The 21,540-nt window shown below is 40.0% G+C and overlaps 2 protein-coding genes across 4 annotated transcripts in view; both read left to right on the forward strand.

The window, feature by feature from the left end:
• The window catches only part of LOC109414089 (uncharacterized), a 94,484-nt gene that overhangs the window by 49,184 nt on the left and 23,760 nt on the right, over positions 1-21,540 (forward strand). The gene's annotated exons all lie outside the window — the stretch shown is intronic.
• LOC109414088 (uncharacterized) lies at positions 10,477-13,499 on the forward strand. Of its 3 annotated transcripts, XM_029854339.2 has the most exons (3): positions 10,477-11,465; positions 11,753-12,628; positions 12,881-13,499. In XM_029854339.2, the coding sequence occupies exons 2-3, from the start codon at positions 11,887-11,889 to the stop codon at positions 13,288-13,290; spliced, it is 1,152 nt and encodes a 383-aa protein (XP_029710199.1). In that variant the 5' UTR covers positions 10,477-11,465; positions 11,753-11,886; the 3' UTR covers positions 13,291-13,499. The 3 variants fall into 3 exon arrangements, with proteins under 3 accessions (XP_029710199.1, XP_062702502.1, XP_019543375.2); XM_062846518.1 differs by having other exon boundaries at positions 10,482-11,465; positions 11,753-13,499; XM_019687830.3 differs by lacking the exon at positions 10,477-11,465 and adding an exon at positions 11,505-11,622 and having other exon boundaries at positions 11,753-13,499.

Below are 21,540 nucleotides of genomic sequence, written 5' to 3' on the forward strand. Positions count from 1 at the left end.
TCAGAAGATTTTCAACGGGTGTCGGAGGCGTGGGCTTCGTGGCCGAGCGGTCACGTTTAGGCGTCAGTCGTTTAGGTGTCTCGTAAGCCTCGGAGTGTGGGTTCGATTCCCGCTCCAGTCAGGGGAAAACTTTTCGTCAAACGGAAAATTCTCCACTGGGCCACTGGGTGTTAGATGTGTTGTTCGTTGTCGAATGTTTGTACTGTTCAGTCTGTAGAGGCCGTAAGGTCAAAGACGGTGTAGTTGTCTTTAAAAAATAAACATGAGCGTTTTCAGGGGTTTTGGAGAGTCTCAGGTGCATTACATGGGGTCGGACGATGCCGACAACGAGCCAGATCTTCGCTGTGCAGAAAATCATTCGAAACTGCCTTGAATATTCGATCACAACGTACCATTTGCTCATCACGGCACGACCGCACAGAACTATGGAAAGGCTACGACAAGGTGATGGAGCCGGGTTCAACAGCCATAACGGAAATCATATCTTCGACCTCGGTGGTTAAATTAGCCATCGAAAGTAGAGGGTCTTGCCCGGGATTTCCCGGGATCTAAAAATTCCTGAATCCCGGAAAATTTTTCTGAAATTCCCGGAGTTTCCCAAAATTAAAAATATGGGAATGGTTTGTTCTAGTAAAAATAAAAATTCATTCTAAATTTTCTTTATCAATGTTTCCATTTTTTGCCTGCAATTGTACACTATCTGGTAGATTCAGTTGCCTTTTCTTCTTCGGTAATCAGTTTTTTATGTTAACCTTTATAAGTATGCTACTTTTTTTTTAATATATCAGAATGTGTGTTTTAAGAATTTATATATGCTGTTCTTTGAAAATATAGTAGCAGAATTTTCAAAGATTTTCTTACGAAACTTTTTAGAAAATCAAGTGAAATACCCATCGATTTTTCTGGGAATATCTTAAATATTTGTAGTTATTTCCGACAAACCTCTTTAGGAACGCTAGTACAAATGGAAGCTAGATTCTTAAAATACTACATATATTTTCTTCAGAGATTTATGACAAAAGAACAGATGTAAAAGCACAACACAGCAGCAAGAACAAATTTTTCTGAGTTGGGATTTTTTCAACATCGCAAAGTTAAAATTTCACCGTGCATGCTACACGCCTGTTCTGTTGAATGTTTTACAAAAAACAACAAGGAAACATTTGAAGAGATTGCTGAAGAATGTAATTTTGCGAAAGTTGTAGAAAAAAAAGAAGTGGTGCTTGGCGACCAGTTTGGCGAAAACGTTTAAATCATCTTTTTAAGTATCTCTAACTTTGATAAGACTCTTTACTGGATTATTTCAAGATATTTCAAGTAATTTCACAGGACCCATCTTGAATAGGCTCCTAAAGGCCTATCTCAATTTCTACATACAGGCATACCTCGATAGTACGTACACCATCGCTTCGTTTAGTGTACGTACTATCGAAACGTACGTACTATCGAATCACAATTTTTTATTTCAAATTTCATTTTTAAATCAAAGAATGTTATTTCTAGAACGTCAGGATTGCCAAAAAAAAAATACATGTGGCCTAAGGGTCCGTTTATTAATTACGTAATTTTGCTTGTTTAGGATGCTATCTTTATTGGAAAAATCTTCTTGTGCTCTGGGGATGCCTCGTAGAGGCATCTCGTCTCTGGGAACTTAGATTGATTTTATTTGAGTTATCTTTTAGAACCATCCAAACTGGTCTAGATATAATTGAATCGATCTAGATCAGTTATATCTTATTAAAAAAAACATTCTAGATGTATTTTCTTCTGCAGCATTTATTGCCGTGATAATTTCAAAATCTTCTGAACGTTGCTCCTTCTAGAACTCCTCCAAGAGTTTAATTTTTTTACGAGAAGGGATTTCAAGAGGCATCCCGGAACTCTTGAAGATATTCAAGAAAAAACTACTTGATGAATCTTAGAAAGAATTCCTGTAGGAATGAATTTCTGGAGGAATCTTGGAATGAATTCATGGAGAAATCTTGGAACGAAATTCCTGGAAGTATTCTGGAAGAAATTCCTAAAAAAAATCCTGAAAGTCCCGAAAGAATTACAGAAGAAATTCTTAGTGAAGTTTCGGAAGGAATCTCTTAAGAAATCTCAAAAAGAGACCCTGGAATCTCATTAGGAATCGCAGGAGAAACTCCTGGAAGAATCCCTAAGGATTCCCAGAAAGAATTCCTGGAGAAATCTCGGAACCAACACCTAGAGGAATTTCGGAACTGAAAGAAATTTGAAGAAATCTTTAGGGAGCGAAGAATTTGTTCAAAGTTTTTGACGCTTTGTGACATTTTTGTTCACGTTTCGGACTTCAAGAGATTTCTTCCAGAATTTCTCAATGAGTTCCTGGAATCCTCCTACAATATTCCTACAATAATTTCACCAGGTAATCTTTCTGGGATTTTTCCAGGATTCTTTCGAAAATTCCTTCCGGGACTCCTCAGGTAATTTCTTCTGGGGAATTACTTTTCAAGAACTTCTTCCGGGATTCCTCTTAAAGCTTCTTCTAGGATTTTTTTTCAGAAACTGATTCAGGGATATCTTCGAGAACTCTTTCCAGAAATCATCTAGGGACTTTTTTTGGTTTCTACCAAGAGCTCCGTCTGGAATTGTTTGTCATGGAAATCCTCCTGGAGTTTATTATGAACTTTTTGGAGTATTTTGTTTATGGAATTCCTCATGTAGTTCCTGTAGGATTTCCTTGAATAAACACAGGAAAAAGCAACTTAGTTAAAGCTCCCTGAAGAATCACATAAATCCTAGAGGGATTCTAGAAAAAGTTTGTGGAGAAACCACGGAAAGAATACCTGGAAGTGTTACAGGAAAAATTACTAAGGTAATCCTAGAAGGAGTAATGCTGATGGAATCAGAACTGATTTCTACAGAAATCCAGGAATCTCTGGAAGAATCTCGTGGAACTTCCTGGAACAATCCTGGAAAGAGCTTTTGACGGAACTCCAGACGGATCGTCTTAAGGAATCTCAGAAAAAAAAATCCTGGAAAACCCCAGAGGGAACTTCTGATGGAATCCTAAATAAACTTCTGGAAGAATCTCATTAAGAGTTTACGGAATCCCAAAAGAAAGCTCTGGAGCAAATTTGTGGACAAATCACGAGGGGAGTCGCTTATGGTATTCTTGTGGAATCCCAGAAGGAACTTCATGAGGTGAGCCACCATGCCACCATCAAGTTATAAAACAGCACACGCACGCATACCCCCCTTTTAGAAATCAATCCAACCACTCATGATAAGCTGACGATTTTTTTAAATCCGAATCATAAACAACAAAGGGGCTGTCCATAAACCACGTGGCCATAAGGGGGGGGGGGGGGGGTTCGGCCAATGACCATTTTGTATGGACAAATAAAAATTTTTGTATGGACTAATGACCACGCGGGGGGGGGGGGGGGGGTTGAAAAGTCCCAAAAAAATGACCACGTGGTTTATGGACAGCCCCCATTCAAAACTAAGAACATTTTCCTTAACAATTGTGGCTTGCAGTGCCCTACGGTACTCAAAGTTGTTTAAATTTCCAAACTCATGGAAAACTGTCAAATATTTCATACGTATCGCAAAAAAAAACGTTATTTGTTGGAAAACGAAAAAAAAAATAGCAAGTAAGTGAACTGAAATCAATGGTTTAGATAAGTAACTTGATGGGTTTGATTTATGTTTTGGAGAGCATTCTTCGCCGTTAAATTTAGTTTTTTTTTATTACCACGCAAAATAGAACCATCATGTGCTTTTTTATTTTATTACAACATTCTATTGGTAAAGAAAACGTTTAGTTAATAACTGTGCAAGTGCTTATCAACTACTAAGCTGAGAAGCAGTCCTCCCCAGTTGGGATGTAACGCCAAAATGATGATGCCAGATATTATGACTGGCAGAAAACATCTATGTAAAGCAAAGAATACTGCAATCATTACATTAAACGTTTTCGTTCATGCCTTTCATTTCGCATTATTTTAAAACTGATTAATGAAAATCCGTGTTATAGGAGTCTGCATAACACAAATGCATAGTATCGGAGTCTCTGCAATACGTCTACTAATGATTCGAACTCATTTTTGTAGATTAAAAGTTAACTAAATTTTGGTGTACGTACTATCGAGGCAAAATGTACGTACTATCGAGGGTACGTACTATCGAGGGTACGCACTATCGAGGGTACGTACTATCGAGGTACGCCTGTAATTCGATCAAGCATTGATTAAAACGACATGTTTACTCATTTTTTACGTAGTCTTATTAAGTAAAGCCTATAAAATAAATTTTCAAAAATTTTAATAATTTTTGCAACACTCTTTGTTTAGCACTCAATTTTGGGTAAATTTTGTTTACCTGTATGTCAAACAGGAACATTTGTTGTCAAAAATGAACCAATGTGATGTCTTTTGCAACCCGTCGTTTCACTTTCGTTACGTCAAGGTTGACCTCGAATGTCAAACAAGACCTGCTCATAATTATTTTATTTTCGAGTTTATTAACTATTCTGTCATTGTTTAAATTCGGAAAAAATACCATTGAGATCAGAAAAGCATGCTCCTTCGTGTTATGCAGTAAAACCGGGAAAATATTTTTCATTTTAGGACCCTATTGCTCTTGATTTGTTTGCAATAGATTCCTTAGTATTTTTCATCAAAAAATCAAAACGAAATTCCGACGTATTGACATGAAGTATATGCTGACAAAAATGTTGAAGAAGCCATTAGGCATTTTAAACGACTTTATCAACCCTTTTAATTAATTTATACTCTGCGAGAGGAATTATCAAATTTGCAGAGAGATCCTATAAATTTATTAATTCTGTATTTATAATTTCCTTTGGGAATATAAATACGATTAGAAATAAGTCCAAAAATATTCGACGAAAACATTTCTAGGAATTTCACTTAGACATTTTACATGCTTAAACTTTCTCAAAATATATTATTAAGGGTTCCTCTAATAATGTCATCAACAAATTCTGCCCAACAATTCGATTGAGCAAACGTGGTTAAGTGATGATAAGTTATACTGGAAAAAGATGGGTGCTTGATTCGAATGTTTTCAGAATCGATGGCTGGCGTAGTTATGAACCTCGGTGAATTGAACGTTTTTTATAAGTCAATCAAAATTGATTAAAAATGTTTCAGGATCTGTACCATTCGTTTTTATCGGTATTGGGAAATTTGGATTTTACCGGGATCCCGGGAAATCCCGGGATTTAAAAAATTAAAATCCCAAGAATAATATTTTCTATGCGGGTTGTCAAGGATTTTCAGTTTAAAAGCCGTTTGGTTCAAGTTTCTAACTGACTAGTGGTAGTTGAAAATTTGAAAAATCATGCACTTTATATTTATTCAAAAAATATTCAACATGTTGTAACTTTTTATAAAGTTCCCAAAAATTTTGCCAAAAAATAGTTTCTTAATTAGTCAAAATTTGTTGAAAACTTTTTGAGAAATTCTAATTGTTGTAAACTTTTAATTAGCGTCGCCCAGTGTGTCAGAATCCCACATCCAATAGTAAATCTGCTGTGAGTTTTTGACTTATCAAACAACTTTGCCAAAGACACTAACTCTAAGTAATTATGACTCTGACATATATAGGATGGTTTTTTTTGTGTCAGAATTAGGTCTATTTGTCTCTGGAATCACAGAAATTGATGCCCCTAAGTGGTATGCAGATCCTCAGGTATGTCATTGGTTCAACAACTGCTCGCACATCTGAAAGCGTTTTAAATTGAATCAATGAAATTGCATAAATTATTGAAAAAATATCTAATTCGACGGTATGATTAGTTTTATGCTGCAAAATCTAAATATCTGGCGGTGCAAAGTAATAAATATCAACGGTTTAGTCTTTGGGACAAAATTAGATGAATATGGGTCGTACTAGGCCGAAGATGGGTACCATTAACCTTCATGAAGGAGTTTTCATACTGCTGATAGCAATAACTTGGCGCTCCGAGCCATTTATCACAAAACGGTTTTTCAATAGAATAAAGTTGCTCTAGAAGCAGTGAAAATAAAGCAATAATATATTCACAAATTCGGGCAATTTTGGCTGATTATTCTGATTCTAACATGATGTGCATTTTCGTGACGTTACAACGCGAGCAGAACCCTGTTTCAAACTGAACGGGCGTTGTAACGTCACGAAATGTAAAAGTCGATTATCCAAAAACAAATCCGAAATTTAAATGTTTTATTCCATTGAATTGAAGAACAAACCAATAAATTTCAATGGTGGAAAAAAAAAATCAAAATATCATAAAAATCCGAGCAGATTTTTTAAAATGTTGGTAGCGCGTTAGAGAGGGTCGGATTCTAGCGCGTTGTAACGTCACGCTACAAATACGCATTTTAAACACGTTTTTCTAAAGAAAACTAAATGTTCAATTGGTCAAATATATCAGAAATTTTACAAGGAATCCGAATATGCAAAAATCCCAGGTAACCACTAAGCATTTGAATAAGCCGTGTATCAGCCCGTATTAGTCATTTAAACTGCTTGCTGCCCTACATAAGCAGTTGTAATGCATAGCTGCCTTGAGTTAGCATAAGCTGTGCTGCTCAAAAACTTTCGGCTGTTAATTAGCATTTCAACTGCTTGAAGTGGTTTCACACTTCAGGAGCATACAGAATGCTTTTCAACTGCTCTTTAAATGCTAGGAGCAAAAAGGTTGGGAGATATGTTACGCATTTGGCAACACATTTTGTCTCTCTCTTACAGAGTCTATGCTTCTGTTTACAAATTTGTTCATCTTATTTGTTTCTTAATTTTCCCTACTCATCCAAAAGCACCAAAGAAAACATTACTGCAGCTGGATTGGATTGGGAACTTGTCCATCAAAAAATCACCAATTATTTATCATTTCGTCGGAAAATATGAGCCGAATAGGTGGATGCTTTGGTGGATCATAGGATTGTTTGAAAGAGGGAAGAAACAATCATATTCCACTGATATTTAAAAGAAGGGATCGTAATGTTCTACCACAATGAAATATCTCAATGAAAACAAGTTTTGAATGTTGAATCTGAAGCTGTTATCGAATCATTCTTTATATTGGCGAATAAATCAACGCACGCCACCGGGACAGCTTTAGCATCGTGGATCAGGAGCAACAGAATCCGAAGCAGATATGATTAATCAATCTCCAATGTAAGTATGATTAATCAATCTTCAATGTAAGTTCAAACCTACATAACTACAAAAATCAGCAAAAAAGTACCACCTAGCACCGGCTGGAATATGGAAGGACGATGAAGCGGGGAAGCAGGCTGAGAGAACGAGCAGCAGACGTCAATCTATTTTTGTTTTTTTTTGCTCGACGAGGCGTTACACTTCTTTGACATTTCGTCACTAAGACAGCCTGTTATTTTGCCAAAACCTGCTGTGAGGTAGCACTATAGGCGCATATACGGCTAATTAGCATTAAACGCCTTGTCGTAATGGCTACTATAATGCTGAAGGAATGCTATTTTAAATGCTTACTGGTTACTTGGGATATTTTAAGGTTTACTCTCGTTTTAATGAGTTAAGTCTAGTATGCACCTGGTAAAGTGTAGTACGCACCTCAAAAGTACTGTGGAAAAGGATAGGACAAGAAACGGTCAAGAAATGATTTCGTTGTCAAAATTTCTTGAGCGGTCCGCAGCTGAAAAGAAATGAAAATTGTGTAACGCTCGTAACGCCTGCCGGGCAAATCAAATGGAGCTGTCACTTTTCCTTGCGGAAAAATATACCGTTCAATTATTCCTCAAGGAAAAGTGACATTTTTTCCCATACTAATCAGTTGTCAAAATTCCTTTGGTAATTAGAGGGATTTTTTCTGGAGTGCTTTTCTTACCAGGTGCATACTAGACTTAAGAAAAGCACTCCAGAAAAAAAAACCCTCTTGTCGGTAGCACAGCGAGCAGAGATGTAGATTTCGGGTCCACTGGAGGAACTTTCGTTGGGAGTTATGGCGGCACGGATACACAGTACTAACATGGCACTATTTCAACTTAAATCGTTTATTCATTTCACTAAATTTACTCCACTTTAATTGCTTAAACTACTTCACTTTAATTACAAACTAAATTGGTATTACAATTATCTTAACCTTGCACTCGGGTTCTTCGTATCGTTGATTTTGGGTGATCCACTTCCGTGATGACGATGACGATTCGCTGGTAGTAGAGGTGAAGAGAAAGAGAGTCGTGGTACGTCACAGCGCGCCTTATATAACAAGGTACGACGGAAGAAGGTAAACCGCCATAGTTGTCTCGGGTATTCGTTTTGGGCGTTTATCTAACTCGACGAACTAGGGAATGGACGGCTGCGTGTAGTGTCAAGCCTCACGTAGAGATGGCGCACAAATTCTCCTTCGTGTAATGCACGAACACCTCTAATTACCAAAGGAATTTTGACAACTGATTAGTATGGGAAAAAATGTCACTTTTCCTTGAGGAATAATTGAACGGAATATTTTTCCGCAAGGAAAAGTGACAGCTCCATTTGATTTGCCCGGCAGGCGTTACGAGCGTTACACAATTTTCATTTCTTTTCAGCTGCGGACCGCTCAAGAAATTTTGACAACGAAATCATTTCTTGACCGTTTCTTGTCCTATCCTTTTCCACAGTACTTTTGAGGTGCGTACTACACTTTATAGTAGAAAATCTGACTACGAATGCGTCAAAACGTTGTAACGTCACGGTAGAATGTGTCATATACGATCTCTACGATTTCATTCACTTCGTATACGACGCAAGTGTGACCCAAACGATCAATATACAAATATGTTATAGTTGTATACGATTTCACCGATTGTCATCACACCTTTAGGTAGCAAGCTAGATTTAGCAGATTCATATACGATGTGAAGCGACGATTTCCACGATTCAAAGAAATTATATATACGATGCTAGCGAACTTGCAGCTTGACACTAAGAATGTATGTTTTTTCACGATTCTATCCGATTCTGTGCGATCCTACCGATAGCATCTCGCACCTTTTATGATCGGAGACGACTATGTGAAACAAAATCGCAATTGAAATTTAATTTGGCATGAAATGCGATTTTACATATTATTATACAATTCTGATTCAATATATGAAAATATATGATTTTTTCCACACAATGATTTACGATATGTGGTTGGCTGGGTAATGCCCGTGATTGTCAAGGAATTTTCCATTACAAAAAGTTTCTGGCTCGAGGGAGAAGCGAACCCGTCACCCTAAGCATGACTACCCGTTCGCTAACCAGATCGGCTACACATATGAGTCCTAGTCATAGAATGTGCTTAGTGAAGAGGCTAATGATGCATACCAACTAACACAAAAAATGACTGATGGTATTTCAATCGGAGATTTTTCCTTCTTTGAGCATGAGCTATTCTTTCGAGTCATGTTGTTATGGAGATTGGTTGCCATTACAGCTGCCAATAATGTGATCAGAGATTTTTCCTTCTTTTAAATATATGCTATTCTTTAGAGAAAAACTGTCATAGTTATGTAGGCGATCAATAATGCATACTTAAGCGCGGAAAACAGTCCTAACGCTTTCCGATTTTGAACATAGTAACGGAAGCATGTTCGTCCAATGAACCATCAACCAATGAGCGGTGGTGTGCGTCAAATGTCAAACTCAAGCAAAACCAATGCAAGTGTCAGGGCTGAGTGGTCGGCCAACTAGAAAATTTTCATAAAGATCATTATATCAGTGTACGATATGAATAATAAAAGTGTTATGTCTGTTTGTCTGTGATGTTAGTGTTGCCTTTAGGCTCGCCGTATGAAAACTAGTCGAATCATTATTTCAGCCTTATGTTATTCCAGCCTTTTGACATTTTCAGCTTTTTGTTATTTCAGCCTTCCGTGTTTCAGCCTTTTGTACGTAACCCTCAATTGAAGCACTCGTGCTTACTACATAACACGATTAAAAGGTTACCATTTCAAAACATGCAGCAACGCGTCAAAATGTTATACACTGAAAGACGGCTTGCGGTTGAAATTACTATTCTGAGGGTCAACATAAATGCACAACGCCACTTGATTTGTGCAGACTGAGTTTCGTTTCAATTCAACAGATTAATGTTTTCAATTTGACCATGAACCCGATTTACAATTTAAAAAAGTTTCTGTTGGCTACCGAATTCGAACCAAGAACCTTGAGATCACCAGGCTCGCACGCTACCACTCGGCTATCGAACCGGTTGATATGAGAGGAAACAAAATGCACACAAGAAGCGTTTATGTGTTGATGATTATGTTTTGCCATAGTAAATTTAAAAACATTTTTGTGCTTGTCATTACGCAAGCCGTCTTTCAGTGTAACCTCTATTCTTCATTACATCAACAAAGCTAGCTATGATAACATTTGACAATTCTCAGGTCATGCTAAATCTGTCAAAATGACCTGAGAATTGTCAGTCATTTTGAGGTTAGGTTCGTTGGTGTAATGAAGAATAGTGGTTATCGCTTCGCAAAACTTGCACCAGTAGAATAACTAGCCACAGAAGTTCAATGCCGCGGCTGTTCGTGTGACTAACATCTAGTTTGCCACGCCCTTACAGCGTCAGCATCGGTACTAGAAGTGTCAAGTTAATTTTGTTTACCAAAACAAAAGGTACTCTACATGAAGGACACTTAAAAATAGTAAATTATTGCAATTAAAGTTATTAAAATAATTAATTGAGAAAAGTGACTACAGCGCCATTGGAGTTCTAGTGTATTTCTATTCTTGCACCGGAGTTTACCAGAAAAAAGGTGCGTTTCTTCTTTATTTCTCTTTCAGGAAGGGTGTCGTGTGCTTCCCCGTCGGTCGTTGTCTGTTGTCAAACAAAAATATCGCAAAACAAGCGAGATAAGCATACTTTACCGGCACAGATAAAGCAAAGTTGACAACAATAAAAAAAAAATCGCAATTGTTTTTGGGTTTTCGATGATTGGCTTACAAGGCAAAGTATGAATCTGGTAGTGTTTAGAGCGTTTAGCATTAAGGAGAAACTTCAGAGAATACAAATATGGTTGCCACAATGGCCGACTTGGACCCCTACTCACGTTTTCAAGAGCACCAATTTTAAAAGTTCGTAAACAAATGCGCCTGATTAGGAAAAGCTGCCTCTTTTTGCAAGAGAGCAAAGCCAGGATAAACAAGTGCGCCTTGGTTCGGTGTTTCGTTCGTCGGATTTGTGCCTCTAAAGTTTGTATGCAAAATTGCAATGGGACTTCTTGATGTTTCACCTTAAAGATTTTCTTACTCTTTATGTGTCTCATTCGCATTTCTGAAGAATGCGAATGTTACGATTATATAATGTGTCAAGTGTTAAGTCTTTTCATCTTTGGCCTGCCTGTGCACACAGTCAATTCTTTATCAGTCGACTTCGAAGGTAACCTACTTAAATAACCACGTTAGCTATTTTGAGATAGGAAAAGCTGGAGGCTGGTCCGCGGGTACGGTGTGCAGTATCGAGTTAGGAAGTATGCTATGTACGTATGCAACGATAGTAGGTATCTTTTTCAATTATCATTGAAACATGGCACGACGCGACGGATGGTTCATAGAAGTATATATCATTGGTGTGACCAGTCGTGTTTTGCTTATCAGCAATTAAACGATAGTGAAAGCTTGGATCAGAAAAATCTTGTACGTTAATGGTTCATTAACATACAATGTCAACTCGCCACAGAAAAAGCTTACAAACTTTTTGCTTTTCGATATAACAAATAATGTGCATAATAACAATATTCCAGTAATACCTTACTTTTTTTCACAGATCATTAGATAATATCTGCTCCGTGAATCGTATTCGCTATTGAATCTTTCAACCCGGAATCGTCATTCAAACGAGAATTTCAAAAGGAGTACAACATTATTCTGTTTGGCGAAACTGGCTCAGGCAAATCCACTATGATAAACTATCTGACGAATTATTTCCATAATGGTACACCGAGGAATTTCAAAATTGCCATTCCTACGAAATATCATGAGGCAACCGAGGGTCTAGAGCACCACGAAGACAATGTTCAGGATGCTTCAAAAAGCCAAACAAGAGCCTGTACTATATATGATTTCAGAAAACAGGACACGATATTCAACTACATTGACACCCCAGGCCTCAGTGATACTGAAGGAGTTGCACAGGATGACTTCAATATTCAACAAATTATGGGTGCTGCTGAGCAGAGCGGAGTGCTGACAGCAATCATCCTCGTTATAAATGGAACGCAAGCCCGAGCTACAGTAAACCTACGCAACACGTTGTGTCTGTTGAGAAGCTCAATACCAGACGTCCTTCTGCAGAACCTCGTCGTAGTTCTGACAAACTGCTCTGCTACTTCCGTCAACTTCGATCTGGCACATTTGAAACCTTGGACTATACCGGAAGCGAATATTTTCCACATGAACAACTCTGCTCTCAGTAGACCAGTATCACAATGGATAAACAACGAGCGCATGAAGAAAGATTTGGAAAGGGAATGGGAATACTCAATGGAAACCATCGACGAACTGATCCAGAGCTTGAAGCTGTTCGGTGGAAAAGCGACCGAGGCTTTTAAGCAAATGCGCATAAACAGAGACAGGATAAAATCACAGCTACATAGTATCTTGCTGGACGTGAAGAAGTTCCAGGGTCTTCAAAACGAATTAGGTATTTTGAAAATCACACAGCAAAATATATCCACCGACATCCAAAAATATTCCGACTTCAAGCGGACAAAGCGAGTGGAATTCACAGAATTTGAAAAATGTAATGAATGCAGTACAATCTGCTCTGTATGCTCGAAATTGTGCCGTGAGAATTGGACAAATGTCAATTCATTCCACGGAGTCCTTGGAATGACACTAGCCTCTAATATGAGTCTCAGAGGCATAATGAACTTTTTCAAAACTATCTTTACAGGGCTGTGTAAGTGCAAACATTCACATTTCAGACACTACGACGACAACGTTAGACCAGTCAAGAAAACAAAAACCGTCGAGGAAATTCTCGAAGATGTGAAAAACGCCTATGATCATCACATGAACAAATGTGAGAAAATAGAATCTGAAATCGGTGATCTGGATGCGGATGTCGCTGCGCTGAAACATGCGCTTGACGAGAAAGAAGTGGAAATCCGCAAACACTGCAATCAGCTTAAGGAGCTCTGCTCGCAGTTTAACTTTGTGGATGAACTCCAGGGTGTGATTGCCGTCATGGACAGAGATGCCCGTACGCTTACCTCGACGGAGGCAAGAGCCGATGCCGAGAAGAGAATCGGAAATATCAAACACGTGGTCGATACGCTGTCAAGCTCTGGAATGAGCGGCTAGAGCGTTAAATTCTAATAAATCGCTTTGTTGAGGAGTATTACATCGAAATATATATTAACATTGGGCTGAAACAAATTGTTTAGTGTTGCTATTGTCTTATCATAACCTATAAATGTGAAATAAAGATTTTTGGCCATATATGCGGTTCGTTCGTTCCGCTGAGCGATATGCCTACTGGATACTCTAGACTAATAAAAGTGAGTTTCTAATATTGTGGATTTGGAAGAAAACCGAAGAATGAGCATCGCTCAAAATTCACTGCATTACTAGCGAACTTAAGGTGGGATGAGACGAACTCACCATGGTACTCAGAAACATTTTTCCGTTGTGAAAACAAAAGCCAATTTCATACAAAATTCCGGACTAGCTAACTTAAGTTAAGAATTCTTGTACCTGTGCGCTTACTGTTTTTAGTATTGCTGACTGCACCCCAGATTGGACTGACACAATAGTGTGCACACACCTTCAAAGTGTGATTGCAGCGCAGGGCCACGCCGGATCGAGTTGTATTCCTTGTAAATGGAAGAATAAGTGCACCGAAGACGTCGAGACGATCCGAGGCAAATGTGCACTTTTATCACACTTTTTAGGCGTACCAAAAAAAGTGTGATAGTCCAATTTGGGATGTAGTCTGCAATAAATGAATGCTTTTCAGTTTGCGTTTTCGAAAAAAAAATCAGATCGACATTACCAAAACAATTTGTCTTATTCACAGCAACTAGCGTATCGTTTCACCTTAATCACAAACACCACATGCTCACTCACGCAAAATTTGGCGCGCTCGCACTGACAGACGCCCAGGTGAGATAAAGTCGTGATTGTCGACACGGCGTCAGACTGAAAACGAAAACATCAGGGATGCATGTCGAGTCGGATGAGGAATGACAGAAAGTTCGCTGAAAACTTCGCTTCGCAAGTCCAACTGGCGAACTCCGATTTGGTGCTGCGAGGTCAATACCATTGGTCTAGCCGACAAGACTTTTAGCTACGGCACGAGTGTCGTAGTGTCGTATGATGAAGAGATGCTGAATGTGTCATTTTTGATAGTTCTATTCATTTATTTAGTATTACATTTTATATTTTTATAAAGCTGAATCTAAAATTCCTCATCATTAATACAACACTCCGTTCGAGGCTGCTGCCAATTATTCTCGGCCACGCCCGACATTTGCCTGATCGTTCTAGACCTGGTCCACCCACTTTACACGCTGTTAGATCTTCTTGTATCGTCTGGATACCTTGCAAACACCATCTTTGCAGAGTTATTGTCCGGCAATCTCACAGCATGCTCTATCTATCGTATCCTTTATCCGGTGTTGCAGCCTTCGTGGTAGTTTATCATTCGCCGAACACACTGTTCTCCTGCACACCGCTGAAGATGGTCCTAAGCATCCGACACTCGAACACTTCGAGTGCTTACATATTCTCCTCCAGGTCCAGGTCTCGTGTCGTGCGAGGGTGAATCTTTTTCGACCGCAAACACGTTCTTGTGGAGCCCATAGTATGTCCGCCTTCCATTGATGACGCGCCTTCGTATTGCACGACTAACGTTGCTGTCTGCCATTCTGAGGTAGACGAAGTCCTTCATCACTTCAAAGTGTTCCCGTCTTTCGTAACACTGACTGCTGGCTAGGCTTGCCCTTGTGGGAATTTGGCTGATGGTTCTCGATGAGATGTATAGGTTCTATTATTATTATTTACAATTTTTTTTAACGAATTCATAGAATTGCAATAAACTATTTTGTAGCAAGTTTACCAATTTATTGTCATTTTAATACAATCGCAATTTCAGAAATAGCTGGTGGCGCTATGCCTTCCGGCAAGTATCAGTAAAAATATGTCCTGTGACGATAGTTTTCAAGAACAATATTTATTTCCCAGCAGAGAAGAATCGACATCGATATGTGGAAAATAATTCAGGACTTGTGTGTGATCTTTCAGTGTGAATCCGGGCGATTATGCGTTTTTTTTCTGTTTGCAACCTGGTGAAAATGTATGAAACAGAAGGTAGAAGAATTGTTTGTGGTGTAAGAAACAGCGCTGAAGAATTACGTGGACCAGTAGTTTGCGGATGATACTGCCTTAAGGAAATTCCTGCGTGCGGCCTGTGGAGTGTTAACTATTGTTGAGCTGTCTAGTTAACTACGTGTAATGGATTCGAATTGGTGAGATCAAACCATTTTTAATTAGTATTATTTGTATTACCGACAGACATCGTACTGCCTTAGGCAGTCTGCCTACTTTTTTTTTGACATGCAGTTCCGTGGAGTGATGATTTCAAATTTGTATGATAGAATGACATATTTGAAGCAATTTCGTATTTTGATTGTGCTTACTTCTTCTTCTTCTTCTTCTTGGCGTAACGTCCTCACTGGGACAAAGCCTGCTTCTCAGCTTAGTGTTCTATGAGCACTTCCACAGTTATTAACTGAGAGCTTCCTCTGCCAATGACCATTTTGCATGTGTATATCGTGTGGCAGGCACGAAGATACTCTATGCCCAAGGAAGTCAAGGAAATTTCCTTTACGAAAAGATCCTGGACCGACCGGGAATCGAACCCGTCACCCTCAGCATGGTCATGCTGAATACCCGTGCGTTTGCCGCCTCGGCTATATGTGCTTACTATGTGGGTTTATTTTTATTTAATTTTTTTTTCTTGTAAGGGATTATATTTTTTTCTCGTTTCAGAGAGCGAGTAATGGCGCTTAAGCCTAGGCTTTGAAGCCAGGACACAAGGAGAAATGCCTGTGTCCCATCCCAGGAGAAGAGGCGCCAGCTAAAACGGAGTGTGCAACCTTCTTAGCGGCACTACTCCCAACGATTTAATGTTCAAACACCATTACCCTAAAACGAAACGGTTGGTACGGTTGTCCCCGTTTCTTCCTTCATTCAATTCAAAAAGGTTTGTCAATCATGTCATTCACATTGCCTGATTGCCTTCCTTTCCTTTTTCCTTTTCTTGGCGTAACGTCCTGGGACAAAGCCTGCTTCTCAGCTTAGTGTTCTATGAGCACTTCCACACTGTGGAACTGAGAGCTTCCTCTGCCAATGACCATTTTGCATGTGTATATCGTGTGGCAGGCACGAAGATACTCTATGCCCAAGGAAGTCAAGGAAATTTCCTTTACGAAAAGATCCTGGACCGACCGGGAATCGAACCCGTCACCCTCAGCATGGTCATGCTGAATACCCGTGCGTTTACCGCCTCGGCTATATGGGCCCTAACCTGATTGCCTTATGTTTTTGAATTATCTTCCAAACCATTAGTCTGCACAGTGAGCCTGGCCATTTTAATATTTGTATCATATCTATGATATGCTGCAAATGTTAATGCTGACAAGAAAATATCAGAAAAAAATTTGATATCTCCAGGATGCTTTTCAATACTGGCTGTGTAAGCACTAGAATAGAATAGAATAGAATAGAATAGAATAGAATAGAATTTTAATATAATCGCAATTTCAGTATGTAGGTCCGATATGATGGGTGCTGTGGTTCTGGAAGCAAATATCCTGTAAAAATATCAATTATTCAACCAATCATGTTTTAACATGTTACTGGTAGGTAGGGTAGCACACGTGCTACCAGGACAAAAGACCTCGGCAAGCTTGGCAGAGCAACAGCTTGTCGTGTGAGGCCGGGTTCTACAACAACCTCTTTTTTCTGGCTAGCGCGATCTGCAGCACCTCTCTCTGGTCTCAAGGTCGGCTGGAGTGGAATCTAGTCGGCTTATCAGACATCGGATGTAATGGAAAAAGCTGCACACCAAAATTTTTGAAATGCTTCCAGCTTTGGCGTGCTAGCCAGGCGTGCTAATCAGCAAAAGAAATAGCTGAATTTCAGCAACATTTTTGCTGAATTTCAGCACAACTTTGCAGATCAACTGTCAAAATTGCTGGATGGTTCAGCAAGTTGAAAAATAATTGCTGATACTCAGTAATTTGTATTGCTGAATGCAATCAGCACGCCAAAAATCAGCAAAATATTTTGCAGTGTGGTGATTTATAATTTTACAGTTTTATTGTCCTAGCATATACAAGTCTGTGTAGGTGAGTGTGTGTGTGTGTTCTATAGTTCTTAATAACTACCTATAGGGCCGGCCGGGAACTGCTGAAGAACTGGCGGAGCGCTTGGTGGGAACTTGCCTCTGTTGGGAGTATCGCACAGTGGACAACACAACAGCGGACGGAAAACGAACGGCGGACGGATTTCACGGACCGGGACGAAAACAAAACACCGGTGTACTTCCTTACAGTACTCGAACGACTAATTTATTTTCACTATTTACAATAACAACATTCGACAACACACACTCACGGTGTGTCTACATTACATAAAGGTCGTCTCGATATGAGGGTTGTCTGATTGAAACATAATACACATTCAACATGCCCCCTCAAGTCGACAACCCGAGTACTAATCACAGAGTCAATATCACAGATCTATCAACGAAAGTCAATAAAAACAAACAAAAAAAAACATCGATAACTTGGTCTCTCACAAGTTCACATCATATGATTCTATACGATCCTAAAATCCTTATCAGCAGATCGCTGATCCAAAACAGACATCAGTACAACTCTACACTTTTACAACAAATTCTTTTCTCACACTTAATCATTTCTTTACAATAACAATTGTAGTTTGCTCGTCATCCGCATCATCCGGCTTCGTTCCACCTTCTTCCGAGCTTTTGTTCCACCTGCTCTCCATTTACGAAGCACTGGCCTGCATGGCTTCCATCTCAGCATCTTTTCCACACTTGCACAAAACATCTAACACATACTGTTTGCCATTGTGCTGTCCAACGGCCATCACCGTCCCGTTTCTCACTATGTGTGTCCTGTCGCCGACGAACCTAACCTCCAATCCCGCTCTTGTCACTCGATTCACTGACAGTATATTACAGCTCAGTCCGGGGAGGTACAACACATTCCGAACTTCACATTTCTTCTTCTTATTGCCAATCGTCGCATACAGGACCACATCACCACAATATTCTGTTTTCACCTTTTCGCCGTTCGCTACCAGCACTTCCACGGGTCGTTCCAGCCGGCGCATCACACTAAATACGCTGGAATCCTTCGCCATGTGGTTCGTCGCTCCGGAATCCAGGATCCACTCCGCATTCCCCAGCTCTTCTTCTTCTTTCGACGCAAAAAACACAACATCCGCACGATCCGAGCGGCGGTCCTCTTCATCTGCTATATTCGCATCACTGTTTCCAAATTTTCTCCGCCTATGCTCACTCGGATCGGGATCCGCTAACAGCCGCACACGACAATCGGCACGCTTGTGCCCGAATTTACCACACCGAAAACACGTAATCTTCCTCCTGGTGTGCCTGCTCACCATGGCAACGCCGTCACCATCGCCATCATTCTCCACAAGATTTCTTCTTTTTAAGTCTACATCTAGTAACCGCTTCTTTACGAAAGCCATCGTAACACCACCAGGAAGCGTCTCAATCGCGGTCACCACCGAATCGAACGACGACGGGAGGGTCAACAACAAGTGACAAATCGCATCCGAGTCTTCTACTGCTGCACCACTTTCTTTCAACTCGCGAATCAGCCTATCGAATTGCAACAAGTGTTCCGGCAAACTAACACCCGCCCCCTCAACGTAACGCAAGGTGAGGAGCTGTTTTCTCACAAAAAGTTGCCCGGCAACACCGCGACGCTCAAACACTGCCCTAAGCGTATCCCATATTCGCTTCGGGGTGGCGCAATCCTTCACCAGCTCGAGCTGATTATCAGCGATGGCCGAAATTAATAGCGCCTTGCACTTTTTCTCAGCACCAGTTCGCACAACCATTTGCTTTTTCTTCGCTGCTTTCACTTCAACCGTATCGGCAGCCATCACTTGCAAATCTTCCATTTCGGCAATTTCCCGGTGCACAAAATCCAGCAAATCGTACGTGTCCAACACGGTCTCCATCCGGAACTTCCAATTGTGGAAGCCGGTACCGTCGAACGCGGCGATTTTCATTTTCTCGTCCATGTCTGGGACCCACAACCTGTTGGGAGTATCGCACAGTGGACAACACAACAGCGGACGGAAAACGAACGGCGGACGGATTTCACGGACCGGGACGAAAACAAAACACCGGTGTACTTCCTTACAGTACTCGAACGACTAATTTATTTTCACTATTTACAATAACAACATTCGACAACACACACTCACGGTGTGTCTACATTACATAAAGGTCGTCTCGATATGAGGGTTGTCTGATTGAAACATAATACACATTCAACAGCCTCGGACTGGAGGTTGAACCAGCGACAACGACGGTTGGCGAGCGTTATGGAGACCACATAGGTATCGGTAGTACTCCGTGGGGTCCGAATCGACTTCAAACTTGGCTTCACAGTTGGTTGGAGGATCGGCGAGGTTAGGTTTCCGAAAACCTCGCGTTTTCGATCTTCACGATGGCGGGGCTCTCAGCAAACTCTCGGGCAGTGGAGAAAATTGTCAGACAAAAGAGGCACAAAACAAGCAACAAAGAAGGCGCGGCGATTACTCATTATCCCAAATGGTAACAGATAATGACATGATCTCGAAAATTTTTGTTGCAGACAAAACGGAAGCTGATTTTGTTGCGTACTTTTCAACTCGTGAATAATCAATTATTACCAACCCAAAATCGAAACTTCTTGATGATATAGCTTCAGTAGAGTTGTAGTGTTTACCGGCTCGAAGTTACCGCTCGAATATCACAATGCAAGGTTTTTAAAATCTCTAAACTCTTGTTGCACGATATTTGTCCTATTCTGTTCAAGTTGGGACAAACTTATGTCGCATTGGGTCACATCAAATGCAGGTTGCGACATTGTCATTATTGTTGCGCGATGGCTGAATTTTGATTCACTGCTCTCGGGTACTTCGACCTAGCCCAACGGTCCACTTTGGCACGTCCGGGAACTCCGGGTCACCGGCTCTATCCGTAATGCCGGATAAGAGCCGATGCACACGAGCGTTAATTGACGCTGCGTGAATTCACGCTGCGTCGCCGCAGCGTTCCTGTGGGGCATGCGTTGGCATTGCGTGCCGCACACGGTGCGGCGCGTTTGCGTTGCGGTAGCGTTGCGTTCTCGTGTGCATCCTCCCATTTGATTGTGTGTAACTCAGGACGCACTTGCGTGCACGCTGCGTGGACGCGCCGCCCGTGTGCATCGGCTCTAAGAAGCGGGTTTTGGGTAAAAACTAACGGAAAAATGCAACCTAAGCTTTCTAAAAATCTTCCACTCTTCACTTAGTTCTTTTCATACCTGATTATAATATGTATTGCTTTAGAAGGTTTTTGCTGAATTTCTACTTCAAATTAACTTTTGTACTTAACTTTTCCAGAGTTTCTAACGACTGTTTCAAATGAGGTCCTCTCGAGAAATAGGTCGAGTCATTCTTTCAACGCTGCCTGATCCCCCTATCGTTCGATAGTCATCTTCTCCTTTTCCCTTTAGTTTCTTTTTTTCCACTGAACTATAACTACTCTATTGGTGCTTTTTATTGCAGTGTGGTGAGTTTGTTTGAATAAGTGTAGGGGTATTTTTATAGCATTAGGCTAATTTAAATTTTTGAATAAATAATCCGGAGACATGCAACATATCTAGATTGAGTTTAAATAAGGGCGAAAGTAACATAAGCGAGTTCTCTTCATCGACTCTCTCTTCTTCAAATTAAAGTGACAAAATGCACGCATGGTAGCACTTTTTGGTCATAAATCGCTAGGTTGCGATACAATCTAGCGTCTAAGTGTAAAAAAGTTTGATTGAATTTGCATCTTGTCACTTTAATTTGCAGAAGAGAGAGTCGATGAAGAGAACTCGCTCATGTTACTTTCGCCCTTATTTAAACTCAATCTATTATATATTTTTTTACAAATAGAATAAACAAATTAACACAAATACACAGACTTACTGTTATAAACAGTTATAAAGAACAAGGAAATAATATAAAATTGATTGATTGATTGATTTGTCTTTATTTAAGAGACTTTCAGCTCTTGGCATAGTGTAAAATAATTCAAAAATTTAATGCGATTATTGGCAGGTGCTCAAAACGCTTAAAAAAACATACCCGTCTGGACACCAACGAACTTTTTAAACGCCATCTTCGCCATGCTTTTTTCAACTAATAACGGATGCCGAACAGAAATTGAATGATTTTCAGTATGAGGCATGGTGGAAAATGTTTTCAGATGGTTTTGTAGTGATAGTCATTCACGACAAATCCTAAGCGAAAAAT

The sequence above is a fragment of the Aedes albopictus genome, chromosome 1 (genome assembly GCF_035046485.1).
Source record: "Aedes albopictus strain Foshan chromosome 1, AalbF5, whole genome shotgun sequence".
NCBI classification, from domain to species: domain Eukaryota; kingdom Metazoa; phylum Arthropoda; class Insecta; order Diptera; family Culicidae; genus Aedes; species Aedes albopictus.